The sequence below is a fragment of the Paramisgurnus dabryanus genome, chromosome 16 (genome assembly GCF_030506205.2).
Source record: "Paramisgurnus dabryanus chromosome 16, PD_genome_1.1, whole genome shotgun sequence".
NCBI classification, from domain to species: domain Eukaryota; kingdom Metazoa; phylum Chordata; class Actinopteri; order Cypriniformes; family Cobitidae; genus Paramisgurnus; species Paramisgurnus dabryanus.
The window spans coordinates 29,631,333-29,649,274 of NC_133352.1; the positions used below are offsets into that span (position 1 = coordinate 29,631,333).

Genomic DNA, 17,942 nt, shown 5'->3' on the forward strand with positions numbered 1-17,942 from the left:
GAATCCCTGCACTAATCTGGACTAATCACAGATTAATTACCATCAGCTTTAACACATCGCTCATTAAGTGCACTCATTAGCAGTGATGATATTAACATGACTAGTGTAACGACTGCAGGTGCGTGTACAGGAGCCAGCATACTAACACTACAACAGCTTCAGGGAGACAACGTTTGAATGAAGAGCAAAATAAAACTACAGGGGAGAGGTTTTTACTTCATGATAGGGAAATAGAGACCCAGAAGTTTCTGTGTTGTCTCTTTACACACCAGCAGCAGTAATTGGCCTTTTAAGTGACCACACAAACCCACACACACACTTCTTCACCTCAGCCACGCACACACACATACATACACGTGGTGATAGATCATTTTTAATCGCTGTGAAATGCATTAAAATAATAAAGCGCATTGGGAGCGGCCAAGGTGATGAATAGCCTCCTGCCTTCTTTATTGCATTAGCTACACTAACAGAGATATTGCGACCAGCATGCACCCAGACACATGCGCCACTTTCCCAATAACAAAAGTCGCATATTAAATTCCAGCACACTAACCAGTGTGGGATAAAGGACCAGCACAGAGAAAGAGAGAGAGAGAGAAAATGAGTGTGTTTTTTTTGTGTTTTGGTCGTGTTTGAATGTTTGTAAATACTCTGTTATTTAAGGAAATTACTTTTTGAGCAGATCACACAATATTTTGCAACAACATGTTGTCTTTGTGACTTCTTTTACTTAATTGTTTATCTTAGTTAAGCCTGTTGTAGTGGATTATTCACTGATATTAATATGCAAATGTAATTTAAAAACAGATGCTCTGATTTAATCATTATTATTGCTGTTTTAACAAAAATGATTAATTGTTTGTAATAATAATTGTTGTCTTATTTATGAACTGGTTAATTTAGAGTTAATTGCTGATTAACTAGCATTTTTAATTAGTCTGCATTGATTATGTGATACTGACTTTGTGTTTTTGTTTTATTCAAACTAAGTAAAGGACATATTTTAGAAATGGAGCTTCCTGATGTCAGATTTGGAGATTTTATGAAAATAATCAGTTTTGCTGAAGTTTGTGACATCAAATATGGTCAGAGTTTTATTTGAGACATTTAAAATCGTTTAAATATTAATTATAGTAATTATTAATTAAATTATAAGAAATAATTAGAACTTCATGTTTGCCATTCATTGTTTTTTTTTTTTGTAGGGCAGAGTTTTCTGGTATCTCTTGACCTACTACAGATATTCTGGTGGATGTTCATTATTGATTTCATTGAACCAGATTTCAGCTGTCCAGTGTTCTACAACAACTGACCAATTTCTGATTAAATTTGATTTTAAATCTGATTTTTGTTTAGCCAATCAGATCACTTCACTTGTCCTTCAAATATTTTAATCATTTTTTTTTCTATTTTATGAATTTGTATCCCCCTCTCTGTTTTTTTCTAATCTCTTTTATTACTATTATTATGTTCATATTTTATAGTATTATATTCATCACCTCCATCCACTATTTTCTCTTCATGTCTTTCTATAATTCCCCTCCTCATCCTCCTTCTTTTATCTCCTGAGGTCAGAAATCGACTGAATTACTCTGTGTGTATGTGTGCGTGCGTGCGTGTGTGTGTACGCCTGCTTTTGGCCCATTTATTTCTTGATATTTTGATGACAAACCAGGATGATGGATAACTCATTGAAAGCCTATGAAGTCTCTGTCTCTCTCTGTGTGTGTGAGTGTGCGTGTGTGTGTGTGTGTGTGTGTGTGTGTGTGTTCATGTATGTACTGCTGCTTGATAACAGTGTTAAACAGGCAGTGATGAATGTTTTTAATGAATAGTTGGTCAGATGACTGAATGAGAAGAACAAAATTTTAGATGCCAAAAAAAACCCACCAATATACAGAAAAACAAATAATTAATAAACTTATTTTTTAGTTTAGATATTGCACATATTCTTTATAACTTATTAGTTACTAAGAATAACTTAATTAATGTTTTTTCTCTTATTTAGAATAGAGTTTTTTTTCTTTTGTACATTACATTTCAAACTCATTTGATGTGTTCTCAAAATGTTTATTATCTTTACAGTTATACTGTAAAGATAATACTAAAGATATACTGTTAAAAAAATCAGTAGAAATTACTGTATTAGTGGCAGCAGTTTACCAGTAACTTATTGTAGATTTAAATTTACTGTATTTTTTACTGGCAACAGTTTGTTCAAAGATAAATTAACATTAAACATTAACAAGACTTTATTTTTACATTCTGGTTTCCAGAATGCTCCGCATGAGGCTGTTTTTTATAATTTTATTCTGTAAAGATAAAGACTTGTTAATGTTTAATGTTCATTTTTCTTGGACAAACGGTTGCCAATAAACTAGATACATATAAATCTACAGTAAGTTACTGGCAAAAAGCTGCATAACTACAGCAATTTTCTTTATAGTGCAGCATTCAGGAGTCCCAGACAGAATTATGTGGTAATAGTTTATTTTGAATTCCAGCATGTAAAACAATGTTCAGTTTGTTTGGGTCTGTAATATTATTAATGGAGTGTTAATCTAATGTACAGTACTGTGCAAAAGTCTTAGGCCACCACCACCAGACTTGTTGTTTTAGAAGTTTTAATGTCCATTCATATTTATTTTATGAAGATACATACAGAAAATACAAGAAATATGTATATAAAAAAATGCCTCTTCTTTAGGCATCGTCGGTGTTTAGTGTGACCTAAGACTAATTTCTTTAAAATTAGTATTCAATTTTTTTTAGGTTTAAGAGATCCTGCAGTTTCCTGCTATTGCTTAAGTGGAAGGGGAGTTTACCATAAAAACGTAACAAATCAGGTTACATTTTTATATAGTTTTTAATACTATATACACATTTCCTGTATTTTGCTGGATGTATTCTATTAAAGAGACTGAGAAACAATTATAAATGATCACTATAACATTGCAAAAACAACAATGCTAATTCTGGCATGGTGGCCTAAGACTTTTGCACAGCTGTATATTATAAATAGCTCATCACTGACCTAAAACATTAATTTAAAACATACAGTTTTATCCTTGCTGAAGACCCTAAAAAAGTTTGGTTATGTATGTTTTCTGAGTTGTATAACTGTGCCAATAATCATACCAGTTATAATTCATGTTTGTAAAAACATTTATTTGTTGCAGCTGTTGAATGGGCCCTGTTGGAAAACAGCAACTGGCTAGTGGCCCCCAGGTAATTTGAGTTTGAGACCCCTGCTGGAATCTGACTGCATAATATCTAAATTTGTAAATCCACCGTGGAAAAAAAACACAAAATGTAATAGCAAGAAATGAATTCTGCAGTCCTCAGGTGCTTCTGTGTGTACTTGCCTTTAAATCTGAGGTAATTGGACTCTTTCCTACATTATCTAGTGTTACCGCCCATCACCACTAGAAGGCGCCAAAAAGACATTTTAGCTGCAAATAGATTTTTGCATCTGCATTTTTATGGAGTTCTGCTGTGTACTGATGGGCACTTTCTATTGAGTTTTTGTTCTCTTTCTTCCAGAAGCTTTTCCCGGGAAACACATGGAAATGGCCACTGAATCCAACCTAGACTGAGACTTTGGATGACCAAGTGTCCATGGTGCAACATGTGTAGGTTTAAAGTTTCGATGAAAATATCTAACAGAAAAAGGCTACGTAAATCTTCACCTGCAACAAAAATGGATTGTGTTATTAAATTCTGCATTTTGCATATCAGATCTGATTCATCAGACTGGCCTCTGAATATCTCACCTATATAAAGATTCTTGATTCGTTCAAGATGATAGGTCGCTAATAGAGGCATTATTGAGGTAGACATGGTGCCAATTTTAGAAGTCATGGCCTACTAAAAGAAAAAAAAAATAGTACATACTTTGTAAGAAAGGCCTTTAGAACAAACTGTATTGTTTAAACGGATCGTTCACACAAAAATGTATGTTATTTTCTCACCATCATGTTTCTGCCTCCTGTGTTTGATCTCTTAAACAAAAAATAAAAATAAGAATTCATAATGCAGAACATTTAAGAGTGAACAAATCTTTCAAGCTCAGACGTAAAAACCATACTTAAAAACAACAACATAAAAACCATCTCAACTCGATTGAAATTGGAGTCTGAGGTCTGAACTAGATCTGTGACGTCATACGCGCAGATACGATCGCATTGTTGGCTCCGCCCACTGTCGTTTAGTTTGAGGAGTGAGTTGATATGAGTTTTTTTTGTTGTACAACCATGATACGTTTTTAATTCAAATTAAGATTGCGATGTCGTACAAATGTTGTACTTTTGGCTGTGTAAAACAAGCGTCTTAGCAAGGTTTCAAATTTCCTGTCATACGCTGCTGTGACAAGTGTTTTGGACCAAACAAGAATCGCCCAAACTGTAAGTAACAAATTTTGCAACCGGTAATGATGATGACCCACTATGAGATTTAAATTACATGGCTCATGACAAAAGCGGGAGATCTACACGAGAGCATGTGTGTTAGTATGATAGTCTGTGCAAATAGTTTGACAGTGCATGCTTCTATTAGTGCTAAAAACTTTATAGGTGTGCCTTGATCATTTGGATGTCTTTAACATGAATAAACACATGATGTGATTAAAAATACCCATTGAAAAGCTGTGTCCGCTAGTGAAACTGCGATGCGATTGTCCAGCAGCATGTAAGCTGTCAATCATAGAAGTGGGCGGTTATAAAAGCAAACAGAAGGTGGAGAGATGGTCTTAAATTAATTCATTTTGCTTAATATTTTTTATAACGCATACATTACTGATTTATTTTGAACAAAAACATTGAATAAATAAATAAAAACATAAGTTAACGTATATCATTTAAACTTCATTGAACATAATGAGACGGTTTCATCTTACACGCGCATTCGCGTTGTCGCGGTGATGCGTCTGGACGTAACTTAACTTCTGGCCTCTGTTTAATGGTTTGGCTAGTGGCTAAATTGAACTCTTGAACAAATACCTCGTCGAAAATAAATGTTTTGGTTTCTAAATACGAGGGAGAGACGGCGATCGTGGATCACCGCTATGTGAAGAGGTTTGGCAGTTAACATTGTATACATTATTTAGTACACATTTTGCACATGAATGTTAGCTCAGTGTAGTTTTTGATGTTTTTTAGCTATGATTTGATAAGGTAATCTACTTGTTGTTTTTATTTTGCTTTGTTCATCAAAAATAAGCTACTCTAAAAGTTGATTCTTTGCAGAGTTTACCGGAAGTTACATGTGTTCCACGAAAGCAATATGTTAAAGCAACACTAAAAAGTTTTTGCGCTTGGCTCCCCCTACAGGTTAGAAGCGGAATTGTCCAAATAATTTAGCCTACTGCAACATAGCTGGCTCTGATTGGATTGTAGGTCTGCCGTAAAGCAAGTTTTTGTAGGTTTCACTCGAACTAGGACCGCGAACCGACGTTTGGAAACTTCTTTAGTGCGGTTTTGGCCGATAGAGGGCTGCAAAGCGAATGTGAAAGTGCCGTTCACCCCGCTTTCGAGTGGATGAACGACTGAAACATTTTGGAAACGTTATTTTAAGGTGAAAAAAAAACTCTTTAGTGTTGCTATAATGTTGTTACTGCTAAAACCATCTATACATTTTCCTTTAACATTACACAGAAAGAAGAAGAGCACATTGGTTTTGAGGGTGAGTAAATGACTTTCTTGTGTGAACTATCCCAAGAGTTTCTGTTGTTAATGTTTAAACATGTTGTATTTCTTATACCTTTTATTGTTTGCTATGATGGTGACCGTAGAGCCGCTTGTGCTGTTTTCTGCACTCTGTCTGTTTTCAGTCTCTTGCAGCAGCACACAGGTTCTAGGCAAAAGACCCACCCTGTTGGTCAAAGGGGAGTGTCTATTTATAAGCCCCTCCTCCATTGTAACTACAATTGCTTTGGTCCCAATTTTACATCCTCGTCTTCCACAAAGCAGCTTGAAGAACGCAGATCGAAAGTCTCTGTTGAGTGTGGCGTAAAGTATGGGGTTTAACGCAGAGTTTGCGTACCCGAGCCAAAGCACCACCGACTGCGCCGTCCGTGGAGGGTTCTCTTCTTTCCGAATCCCCATCACGGTGAAAAAGGTAAAATACGGAAACCAGCACACCACAAAAGCGCCAAGCACCACCGCCAGCGTTACGGTAGCTTTGTGTTCGCGTAGGGTTAACGCCGTCACGCCCGTTTTCAGCCCTCGCTGGGTTGAGATGATCCGTTTCGCCTGTGCCCTCGCAATGCGGAACACTCTGTAGTAACTCCAGCACATGGCCACTAGGGGGAGATAAAACGTAGCGAGGGCATCGACCACCGCATACGTCGGGTTCAGCTCAAAACGGCAATCTCGATTAGAGTCACCTTCTCGTATATTTTGCACGCTCAAGTCTCTAGTATTCCAACCGAGGTGAATGGGTACGAACGACACGCCCACCGAAACTAACCAGATCGCCGCTAAAATCGCACCGACGCGCCATGGAAGCACAAGCATTGGGTAGCGCAGAGGAGAGGTCACCGCAAAATAACGGTCCAAGCTAATAGCAAAGAGATTGAGTATGGACGCGGTGCATAGCATGACGTCCAACGAGACGTAAATGTTGCAGAAGTGCCCGCCCAGTGGCCAGTCACCTGTGACTTGGTAGAGGGTCGAGAACGGGAGCACGAGAACGCCCAGTAGAAAGTCTGTAACTGCTAGCGACACAATGAAGCAGTTGGTGACGTTACGCAAACGTCTAGTAACATACACAGCCAGACAAATCAATATATTGCCACAGACAGTGAGGAGAATCAGAGCGGATAGCGTCACAGCTAATGCCACCTGTGATGTCATTTTGTAAGCGTGTGTACTTGTGTATAAAAGTCACAATGTGTTTTTCTCTTTCCACAGGTTTGGTGGTGATGGAAATGTTTCCGTAGCTCAACAGGTCAATATCATGGATTTGATTCCCAGGGAAAGCACACGCTGATGCATTGTAAGTAAGATTGTCCAGCACATGTGTCAGTGTACTGTTTACAGATCAGGACATTTAAAGGGTTATAATCCCGATGGCCTTCCATAATTTAGCATAAGTGTCTCCTTTCACCCTCTTTTTTCTGCCTGTATCTGTGTGGTCAGCTGTTAGACAGAAGTGTGTCGCCCTCTTCTGGTCATAATGGGATGCTGCATGTTCTGCCCACTTCCTCCTGTTTTAAAAGAACAGAGATGCTTAGATTATTTGTAAAACCTGGTTGAAATCAGTCATTATTTTAAATGAAACATAACGCCTTTAAATTAAATTTATTTACATTTTAAAAACATATGTAGAATATTTGTAAGAAATTGTCTACATTCTTATATTCTTATATGCACCTGTAGGACCGATTCTTATAGCAATATCACATATGGCTTGATTTTTTTTTTTTCAAAACAGTAGCTTGATTTAGCCATTTTAAATTACAGGTTGCTTGTAGCCTGACTGCAAGTTGTAAAGTCGATAAGTGCACAGGTTTCATTTTAAAGCGTGCGTTTTTGTGAAATCGAGAAAGTGTGGGTTGCATGATTGTGGTCGTTTGTTCTGTTTTAATGGAAGTTTAGCTGCAAGTCGATATTGTTAAAGACAAATAATTGCAGAGTAACCGAACGCTGTCACAGACACCCACATAAGCGAATTATGATGGTGTGTTGGACAGAAAGTTGAAAGAGAAACAATGGTCCAACGCTCATGTCAGTCTCGTACACACACAGCACATAATGATCAAAGCCCGGCAGTGATAATGTCATTTCTACACACATTAGCTTTGTTCACTGTTCAAAGAAAACACACTCTTTCCTTTCAGAATGACATAAGACTCACAAGCACGTTCTTGGACGGGCATTAATATTCTGTTTGAAAAAATGCATCCTTCAAACCCATACGAATTCAGCTGTTGCCCTTATACAGAAGGCTCAGTCCATATGTGGGCATAGCTACTTGTTCTGTCCCATGCGTCTAAACATTTCTCATGCTCTGTGTGTGTTTGTGTGACTTACAGTACAGTTATTAATATCCTCTCTCAATGAAGATTGGTCATTTCTATATTTTATGCCCCCCTTTTAAAGCTCCCATTACACACGCTGTTTCTGCTCATCTCATGTTAATCATAAGTACCTATAGAGTAGTATTACATTAGTTCATATCTAAATAGAGTCTAACATGCACTTACATGACGTTTTCCTAAATAACACAGACATTAGTTTTACTTACCGCCTGCGACTCTTTCTTTTTTGTAGGAAAGAGCAGGTGTCAGTTCCGCTCAGAAATACTTTGTCACATGCTCAACTGCTTTGTTGACACTTTGAATTTGTTTAGCATGAGGATTTCAACTTTTAAACTGTGTCAATAAGTCAGAAAATATAATTAAACCCCCCTTTTATCATTTTTAAAGATTAAAAAGATTTTAGTTAGTTTTCTTTATTTACATTATCACAGCTATGTTTTGAAGTATTTGACTTTTTCAGTACTTTTAAATGTTGAAATTTGTGTAATTTCTCCACTGACACACATTTTTTTGTTTTTTCTTTTATATAATTGAAAATTTTAATCGAAATGTGGTCTTGGAAAATTGTTAATTTTAGGTTGTATGTAATGACCACATAAACCAGGAAGTTACATAGTTTGGATTTAGCATTGGCAATGGATTTGATAAGTTAAGGAAGTTGACTCAGGGTTGACATTTAGGACTCAGGGTTCCCACGGGTCCTTGAAATCCTTGAAAGTTTGTGAATCTGGGGGGGGGGAATTCAAGGCACTGGGACGTTTTTGAAAATCTACATACATAGATACAGGTAATTGAAAGTGCTTGAATCTATTTTATGCAAAATCCATATAATTCCCTGTGTAGTGTAGGATAATATCAAAATTCTGCTAAACTGTTGGCTTTAAATGCTTACCGTATATCTTCTGTATGCGAATGTTGATTCATACCAAAATGCTTTTTTGCATAGTTGTGTTTGACACATGAAAACGTCTCGGGTTATGTATGTAACTGTTGTTCCCTGAGAAGGTAACTAGACGCTGCATCTCCCTTGCCATACTTCCTGCGTCCCTGTAACACCGTCTATGGCAATATTTCAGATAGCGATATACTTCCTGGCTCCCGCATTACCCTGTCTTTGTCGTTAAGCCTCACCATTGGTTGAATTTGACATACAAATTCCGACGCAATTACTCCTGGAGGCGTCCGCAAAGTGTCACCGCAGTGCATGTTACAGTTAACAATGTATCTTAAAAGGTAACATGATGTAACCTTGCTCTCACTTGACATGTGTCCCCACATTTAGTGCTTGAATTTGAGGGTATTGTATTGGACCTGGAAAGTCCTTGAATTTGAAGTTAACTAAGGTGTGGGAACCCTGAGGACCGCACAACAATATATTGTTTTTTAGCACAATCTTCAGTAGTCACATCGCAGAGAATACAGATGCTGATCATTTATTTCGCATGACAGTGTTACACCATACAAGAACATTTTCCAACGGCAGAGAGAAATCACAGATTTGGTAACATGTCAAAAGGCATGGTGCTAGCAATTAATACCGCTTGAGAGAGGGTTTTAATTACACGGTCATGGTTTGGTCACTTGACCGGAGGTGTGTAAAACCATTACGCAACTATTTTTGTCAAGTTGGCAGAATTATACAAGTAATGCAAGGCATACAGTATTTCTCATATCGCAATATGCTTAGCAAAAAAAGAAATGTCAGTTTCCCAAATGTTGCTCAACCATACTGTAAGCAAAATATATATTCTCACAGAATGCATTTATTACCAATTTATTGAACCATCTGTTTATTTTTCCTTAAACCACTGATGATAGAGTCCAGACATCAGTCTTTTCTCATGTTTAATATTTTATATAGGGAAATATACATTTAATTTTAATGAATTAAAATGTATAAACCAGATGCAATAATACCCAAAATGGAGAATGGACAGCTCTTCAAAGAATGAATAATATTTATTAGGGATGCACCGATAGGATTTTTTTGGGCCGATACCGATTTAAACAGACAACTTCTGGCCGATACCGATGCCGATACCGATATTAAACACTTGTATATAATACTATACAGTTGGTCTATTAGCTAGTTTATTTCTGCATCAAATTATTTTTACTGAACATGGATTGGATCTAATTAACAATCAAATGACCAACATAATAAGAGAGGCACAAATTAAGCTAAAACAAATATAATAAGACAGCATGACAACCTTCAAAGGTGGTTTTTGCTATACAGCATTTATTTTATTAACAACATTAACTAATTTTTTTTTTACATATAATGGATTTCTTTATGCAATAAACAAGCGGTATCGGCCTTTCTCGTGCTATTGCCGATATGCCGATGGTTTAAAATTAATAAAAAATCGACCGATAAATATCGGCGACCGATACATCGGTGCATCACAAATATTTATTTTATTTTAATTTTCACGTGTGCATTTATGATAAAGAGACAATATTATGGATTATGTTAGGATCCTAAAAGCTGCACTTATCAAACTATGAATTGTTTGAAAACTTCACGTTGGTCTTAACACCACTAAATATTGACACCTGGGATATCAGAGTATGGTTAAAAACTTTGGTAAAACTTGGTGAGGTTGACATTTACATAGCATTGCTCCTGTCAATCACTGAACAATGGCTATCTGTAGCTCTTTGTTTCCAGCCCACGGTCCATTCGCTTACCGCATGTCACACAAAACTGGAAAACACATTCTTGAACTAGCTTTGATAACTTTTGGTTTGCAAGGGCAGAAGTTACTTAATATTTTCCACAATATTTTCCTGTGTTTTCAGTCGCAGAGAATCTCACCACAGACTGACTGAAGCTCATCTTCTTCATTTCCATCTTGTTGGGTGCCATTCTGTTAATAACTTGAACTTTTTTTAAAAGTTAAACATTTTAAAAGTCTGCTCTTGCTTTTATAGAAAAAGGTGTCCTTATATTACACAAGAACATTAAGTTTTCTGCATGACAAGAATGACCTACCATATATAATAAACCAATAACTGTTAAATGATCATTAAAGTATGAGAACTGTAGACATGCAAAGGTTTTGTGTCAGACACAGACCAAAATTTAAATTGTTTACTTATTTTCTCCTCTGCAGAAGCTCTGACATCTGATTCATGTTCATAAAATGACAGTGGGGTCCACATCAATGATGCTATAACCTTTCTGTACATAGGATGTTTATGGTGTGTGCACATAAATAAGCTTTTCTGTAAATAATCATTTATCTTGAACAATTTTGCTGTGCTTTTCAGTTTCCTTTTAAAACCTTAGGCAAAAGAAGAGATACTGGTAATTGAAACTTGGATGGCATAGTTTGGAGTAGATCATTTTAAAAACATAATTCGACTTAATCTCTAGAGACATGTTATATTATTAAGGTTTATTCATAAAGAGAAACATCAGAGATATCTGAGAGAAAGTCATAATCTCTAGGAGAGACCAAAGATATAATAAGGAAGAGGTGGACAGTAGAGGTTTTCACTGGTCCACTTAGATCCGAAAACCCGAGGTCCGACCCGAGACTCGAACCTAAAAGTTTCTAAAAGTTTCATGTGTGCCTCAGACACGGGTCGGGTATAATAATAGTGGCATTGGGTCTCAATATCATTTTCCCATCCTCTCTCTGTTTTCCAAGAGTGTTTGCGACATCATGTGGCTGGCGGTAGGTTAATTTTCATTGAGACATCTGTCAATTAATTTTTTAATGTACATTATAATGGTAACCTTGGTGTCGTCATCAGATAACAAAGTAAGATAATTGGAGCAGCGGGCCAAATTGGTTGCGAGGCCACCAGGGTTTCTTTCTGTCTTGACTTATATGTGTCTGTAGACGGCACGCACGCCGGTGTCGTTTACATTTAGGTCCAGTCGGGTTAAAAAAAATTGCAGCTGGTTCGGGTCAGACTCGGGTCTAATTTTCTCAGGTTTGTCTCGGGTCAGGTCTTTCTTTAAAACAAGATTTATGCACGTCGGGTTTGGGTAAAAAGTGACTCTGTTTATTCCTTATATTGCATATATGAAATTTAATACCTAATTACATTAAAACTGTATGCTTTCATACTTTTACTCAAGTAAAATGCACTTTTCACAAAACTCTTTCCCCGCCATTGACAAGTTTCTCGAGTTATTTCATCAATTATGAGAAAACGCTTCCCTGCCAATGACGTGTTTTTGGCAATCTATATTTCCGCTATTATCCACTAGGTGGTAAAACTCATCCACTCATCCAAAACCAGTAAAAACTCTGTGTATGTTTTGATAATCATTCTAAATCTGATCTCTAACAAAAGTCCTTTATAAAAATGCAATTATTTCAGCTTTTTGCTAAAAATGTGGTATTTTTGAAGTGAACAAGTGAAGATAGGATAACATTTTTTCAATTTTGTTTGTTTGTTTGAAAGCAGAGCGTCTGTCCTTTCATTTGATATATTGTATGTTTATATACTTATAGAAGAACATTTTCTGGAAGGCATTAAACTTTTGTAAAATTCAAAAAAATGCTGGTACTGGCTGGTTTTTAAAAACGATGGTGGGGAAAGAGTTAAGTGAATGTAAGTAAAAGTGAAAGTACTAAATGTTTAATGTACTAACATGTATATTACATGTATAACAAAAACATATAGTTATGCAATGTAGCTGAGTAAAAATTATGATGTACTTTGAAATGTATGCTTTCCAAAAAAAAAAAAAAAAAAAAAATACGAAAACTTGAAAAATGTGTGGATTAGTCAATTTCCAAAAAAAAAAACAAAAAAAACAAGTAATTTTCTCACCACCATGTCATAAAAAATGTTGATGTCTTTCTTTGTTCAGTCGATAAGAAATTATGTTTTTTGAGGAAAACTTTCTAGGATTTTCTCATTTTAATGGACTTTAATGGACCCCAACACTTAACAGTTTTAATGCAGTTTAAGATTGCAGTTTCAAAGGTCTCCAAATGATCCCAAACGAGCCATAAGGGTCTTATCTAGCTAAACGATTGTCATTTTTGACAAGAAAAATAAAAAGTATGCACTTTTAAACCTGCCTTAAAAACTGTTAAGTGTTGGGGTCCATTAAAGTCCATTAAAATGAGAAAATCCTGGAATGTTTTCCTCAGAAAACACAATTTCTTCTTGACTCAACAAAGAAAGAGATCAACATTTTGGATGACATGGTGGTGAGTAAATTATCTGGAATTTTTTTTAAGAAAATGGACTAATCCTTTTAGTAGAAATTTCAAATACTTCAAGACTGTCCACTTCTGCAAAAAAGACATCTGATTTTTTAAAGAAATACCAGAAACCATCTCCAACAAGACCTTAAACTTTAAACAGATATCTAAACTTTCTCTCCAGCAATTACTGGGTTGTCTAAGTAAGTACCGATATTATCCTTCTTGTGAAAATAATTCAAAGTTTTTGCTTACTGGTCCAACTTATAACATCTTTAGATCTGATCCTGGCCCATAAATTTCACCTGTTTTATCATGAAGCAAGTTTAATGCCTCAGCAAAAGCATTACTACTAATACTGTTGCTTGTAAGAGCAAAGGCTACGGTTTATCTTGTAAACAAATGTTGTTTGAAATATTTAAAATGATGTGTTTCTTTGTTATTGGATCAATCTTGTTTAGATGAGACAGGTGGTATTTATGTGCTGATATTTTTTAATGTGGCCGTTGCGTTCATTGATTGACATTTGTCTTCATTCTTGTGCCTGTCAGGGAGTCTGGTGGGGGATAAAGTCGCCCATCTTTTGATTTCTTTTGACAAGCATGGTCGTCATGGGTGTTGCGTTGCTAGGAGACCACATCTTTTTAAACGCTGAGCTGATATGCTTATTATTTTTGAAGTTAGCGGAAGAGGTATCATGCGAAAACGCACGTGCTTCATCTTTTGACGCACATGAATAAATGCTCCCCATACAGAAAGACTCAACTTAAGAGTCTCTCCTTCTGATCATAAAGTGCATGATTCACTAACACACACACACACACACGCACGTGCACACACAAACACACATTATGCAGGGGTAGCGACCTGAAATCTGAATACACACTATAAGGACATTGAGTCCTTACTGTATATAGGTTAAGCCAGTATGTACACGCACACACACACTAAACGCACAACATCAGAGTCAGGAAGAGAAAGGCAGAGCTACATTAGTCTATTTCAGATCTCAAGTTTAAAACAGCCTATAAACTCAACATGCATCTCACGTTAACATAAACATTCCCACACTGTCTAAACCTCCTTCATTCATTCAACTTTGATCTTGAAACAACATTCAGCAGTAGAGATCAAATTGAATTTTGTTCCTATTTCTGATATTTTTCACACAGTAATATTTAGTTTTAATGCTTCCAAGGTTGTGCTGAAATTAGATTCAGATTTTTAATGCATTTACTAAAAGCGCAACTTACCCTGAGCGACCTTCTTCTTTTTGCTGCACTTGTCCTTCTATAAACACACACACACACACACTCACTCTCTCTCTCTCTCTCTCTCTTTCTCTCTCTCTCTCTCTCTCTCTCCCTCTTTCTCTTCCTCAAAAACTCGCTTGCACACTACTTCAACTCAGCCAATCAGATTGCATAAGGAAGGCAGCCAAGTATGAGTCTCTCTCTCTCTCTCTCTCTCTCTCTCTCTCTCTCTCTCTCCTTATGGTGATTGGACACTGCATATTGATTCATTTCTAGATGGCCTTGTTTGTTTGCAATTGACAGAAATTTTATTTACTGCTTTATTTATATCCACCTTAAATATAGAAACCAGACACACCATTAAACTTCTTCCTCTTTTCTCTTCCTCTTTTTTTACTTCAGTCATATTTGATTTCAGTACACGCATAAAGAAAATGTTTCAATATATTTAGTTGTAATTAGGGATGTATAACGATTAATCGTGATTAATCTATAGCAGAATAAAACTTTTTGTTTACATCATATTTGTGTGTGAACTATGTATAATAATTATGTATATATAAATATGCACTCATGCATGTATAATTTTAAGAAAAAAAATATATATATATTTATTTAAGTATATTTATATAAAATAATATAATATAAATTATACATAAATATACAAATGTATATACATGTAAACATTTCTTAAATATATATGCATGCATGTGTTTGCATTTATCAATACAAAGTTATTATACACAGTTTACACACACTGAAAAAATGATTCATTCAATTTAATCATTTTTTTTAAGGTAAGTGGTTGCAATCAAATTATTTAAGCTACATTTAAACAAAAGTTTTTTGTTTTGTTATGCCTTTCTAATTTTTTTGTTTAAATGTAACTTAAATAAATTGATTGCAACCACTTACTTTAAAAAAATGGATTAAATTGAATGAACAATTTTTTTCAGTGCAATATGTAAACAAAAACTTTTATTCTAATATAGATATCTAATATAGACTTCTGGATTTTCTGGTTGCACATGATTAAATGAGGTTTTCTTAAAATTAAATTTATTTTAATTAATGATAATTTCATTTTAAGAAAACCTAATTTAATCATGTGCAACCAGAATATTCAGAAGTAAAAAAAAAAACACTTTTACCACAAAAATCATGATTAATTTTGTAAGGATACTTTACAGTACTGAATCTTCAGTTTCTTCCATCAAACTTGATATCATCACTATTTATGCAATTTGTGTGTATAGATTAACTTGTTTTTCGCCATCAATATAGTCATAGATACTGGAATGGCATTAAAAAACAAACATATAATAACAATAACATATTGTAACATTCAATGTTGTATTGTATTGTATTGTATTATAGTTTGTGGTTATGATTTATATTAGTAGTTTAAAAAAATATACACTTCAACAAAATGCTTGTTTGAGCCCATGGTTGAGTCAAGTATGAATATAAAGTAGTGCGCGCACATCCAAACATTCATCTTCAAAGAAGAACAGAGTTGAAATGCAACAAAAGTGTCATACCGCTATTTTTGCTCCGCCGTGTTTTATGTGATCACTTGAAAGAAACATGCTGAAGCTCTCCCTTTAAAATCAAATCCTCTAATCCTTTTTTTCTCCATAAACAGGTATTTTCTCTGAAGCAAGTGTCTGGTAAGTGTAAATGCAGGAAGTATAAGAATTTATGAAACTACTTCACAAACAAAAATAGCAGTGTGCTGCAGTGGCGGCCGGTGACTTATTTATAGAGGGCCCACGATGCGAAGCTTGTCAAAACATGTATTTAGCACGTAATGTGTGTGGTTTGTCATGTCAAAATATGTGACATGTGAACCTATGTGCATCTTGCGTCATGTCAAAATACGTGCAGATGCTTCGAAAGTGTTTATGATAAAAGAGATGCTCACGTTTGCCAGATACTCATTTAATGTCATGTGTAATCCGAGTTTAGTGTTACAGTAAGTGAGCGTCTTGCAAATATTTTGTGAATGTGAGTGTCTCTTTTATCATGAATACTTTTGAAGCGTATACAGCAGGCACATATTTTGACATGACGCATCATGCACATAGGTTCACATGAAGCACCGAACGCATATTTTGACATTATGATCCATACACATGACGCTCAGAACACATATTTTAAATTTGTGCCCCTTGGAAAAAAAGTCACCGGCCACCACTGGTGTGCTGGTTAATTTACATTTCAGCTGGGTCAGACATGGACAAATCCAACCACTGGAAGAAATTCTAGGTTATTAAAAACTAACAATTGATTTTGTCCATAACGTGGATTTAAACAACCCAGCAATTTTTACTAGGTAGTAGGGGTGACCCCGAATAGTCGAAGATTCGATGCATCGATAGGAGAAGCCTGATTCGACTACCAATCACACAGTCGAATCGTCGCAGATGTGTTATGAAATGAGGATCATTCAATTTTGGCCTTATATGGGTGCACACATTATCTGATTTCACATATAACATCTTTCTCACAATATATTAATATACTGCATATTATGATAATGCTGCAAATAATATGTGAAGTAGCAGCTTTCAATAAATATTTTTAAAATGCGTTTATAAATCCAACAACCCCTGTGTCCGGGCTACACGTGCATAAGAGGTTTCTATGTTAATAATCAATTGCCTCTTTGTTTCCACATTTAAAAGACAAAGCTGGCAAATTATATTATGCCTTTCGTTCTTTTAATAATTTCTATATTTTATTTTATTTATGAATCACTTTGGGTTATCTGATTTAACTATTTGGCTTGTGTTTTGTTTCCGTGCACTTGAGGCATTTTGCATATTTGTTCTGCACTTTGTTACTTCTGACCTTATTTTATTAAAAAAATTGTATTTATTATAAACGTAAATTCTGATCTAATTTAAGTATGTAAATTTTGCATAGCTTTTCGTTGTATGGATGTTGCGCTGTTGCGTGCTGGATATGCTTGCGCATGTAATTTAGCCGAACGGGCTAGGTGCTCTGCGTCTCATATTTAGGAGTTCATCAAACTAAACATTAAAAAATAGATGTTTTTCGACGAGTATAAGTTTTTAAAATGTATTTAAAACAAAGGTGTTATCTTGTCAAAAGTTAAACTACAAAACAGGTAAGCCGTTTTTTTTTTATTTCGGTGATAAAACGGAAAATATCTGCACCGAACCTATTTCTGCCTGACACGAATGTCTTTCTTGTGATTTAATATTATGGTCGGGCGGTGTTCACTTTCAAATGATAGCAAAGAGATTTCTAAAATAAATAATATCATCCGGTCTTTCTGTATCTAAAGTTAATACAGAGATGATCAAAGTCAAAGCAAGCAAGCAGGTATTTCTGTGCTAAATAATAACGCGTAGTGTCTATAAAATCATTAATTTCAGTGTTTTTCTTGTTATAAATTAACGTTTAATGAATTGTATATAAAGATTGGTTTTTATCATTTACAGT

The 17,942-nt window shown here is 35.3% G+C and overlaps 1 protein-coding gene across 4 annotated transcripts; it reads right to left on the bottom strand.

Annotated features, from left to right (window-relative positions):
* Positions 1–2,495: 2,495 nt before the first annotated feature.
* Positions 2,496–16,145, bottom strand: hrh2a (histamine receptor H2a). 4 transcript variants are annotated; one of them, XM_065274768.2, is made up of 5 exons: positions 16,013–16,145; positions 5,761–7,207; positions 3,975–4,004; positions 3,777–3,870; positions 2,496–3,692 (listed from the first exon to the last, which is right to left on the bottom strand). In XM_065274768.2, exons 2-3 carry the CDS (start codon positions 6,852–6,854, stop codon positions 3,977–3,979), a joined length of 1,122 nt encoding a protein of 373 aa, XP_065130840.1. In that variant the 5' UTR covers positions 6,855–7,207; positions 16,013–16,145; the 3' UTR covers positions 2,496–3,692; positions 3,777–3,870; positions 3,975–3,976. The 4 variants fall into 4 exon arrangements, with proteins under 4 accessions (XP_065130840.1, XP_065130849.1, XP_065130831.1 ...); XM_065274777.2 differs by lacking the exon at positions 16,013–16,145 and adding an exon at positions 14,472–14,556 and having other exon boundaries at positions 3,777–3,867; XM_065274759.2 differs by lacking the exon at positions 16,013–16,145 and adding an exon at positions 14,472–14,556.
* Between the last annotated feature and the right edge of the window lie 1,797 nt (positions 16,146–17,942).

What these genes read in the sequence shown, in the direction of transcription:
- hrh2a (XM_065274768.2), bottom strand. Translation starts at nt 6,854, where the DNA reads ATGACATCACAGGTGGCATTAGCTGTGACGCTATCCGCTCTGATTCTC. An exon ending in ATCATAGCAAACAATAAAAG is followed by an intron (nt 4,005 to 5,760) that starts GTATAAGAAATA and finishes TTTTTGTTTAAG; the next exon opens with AGATCAAACACAGGAGGCAG.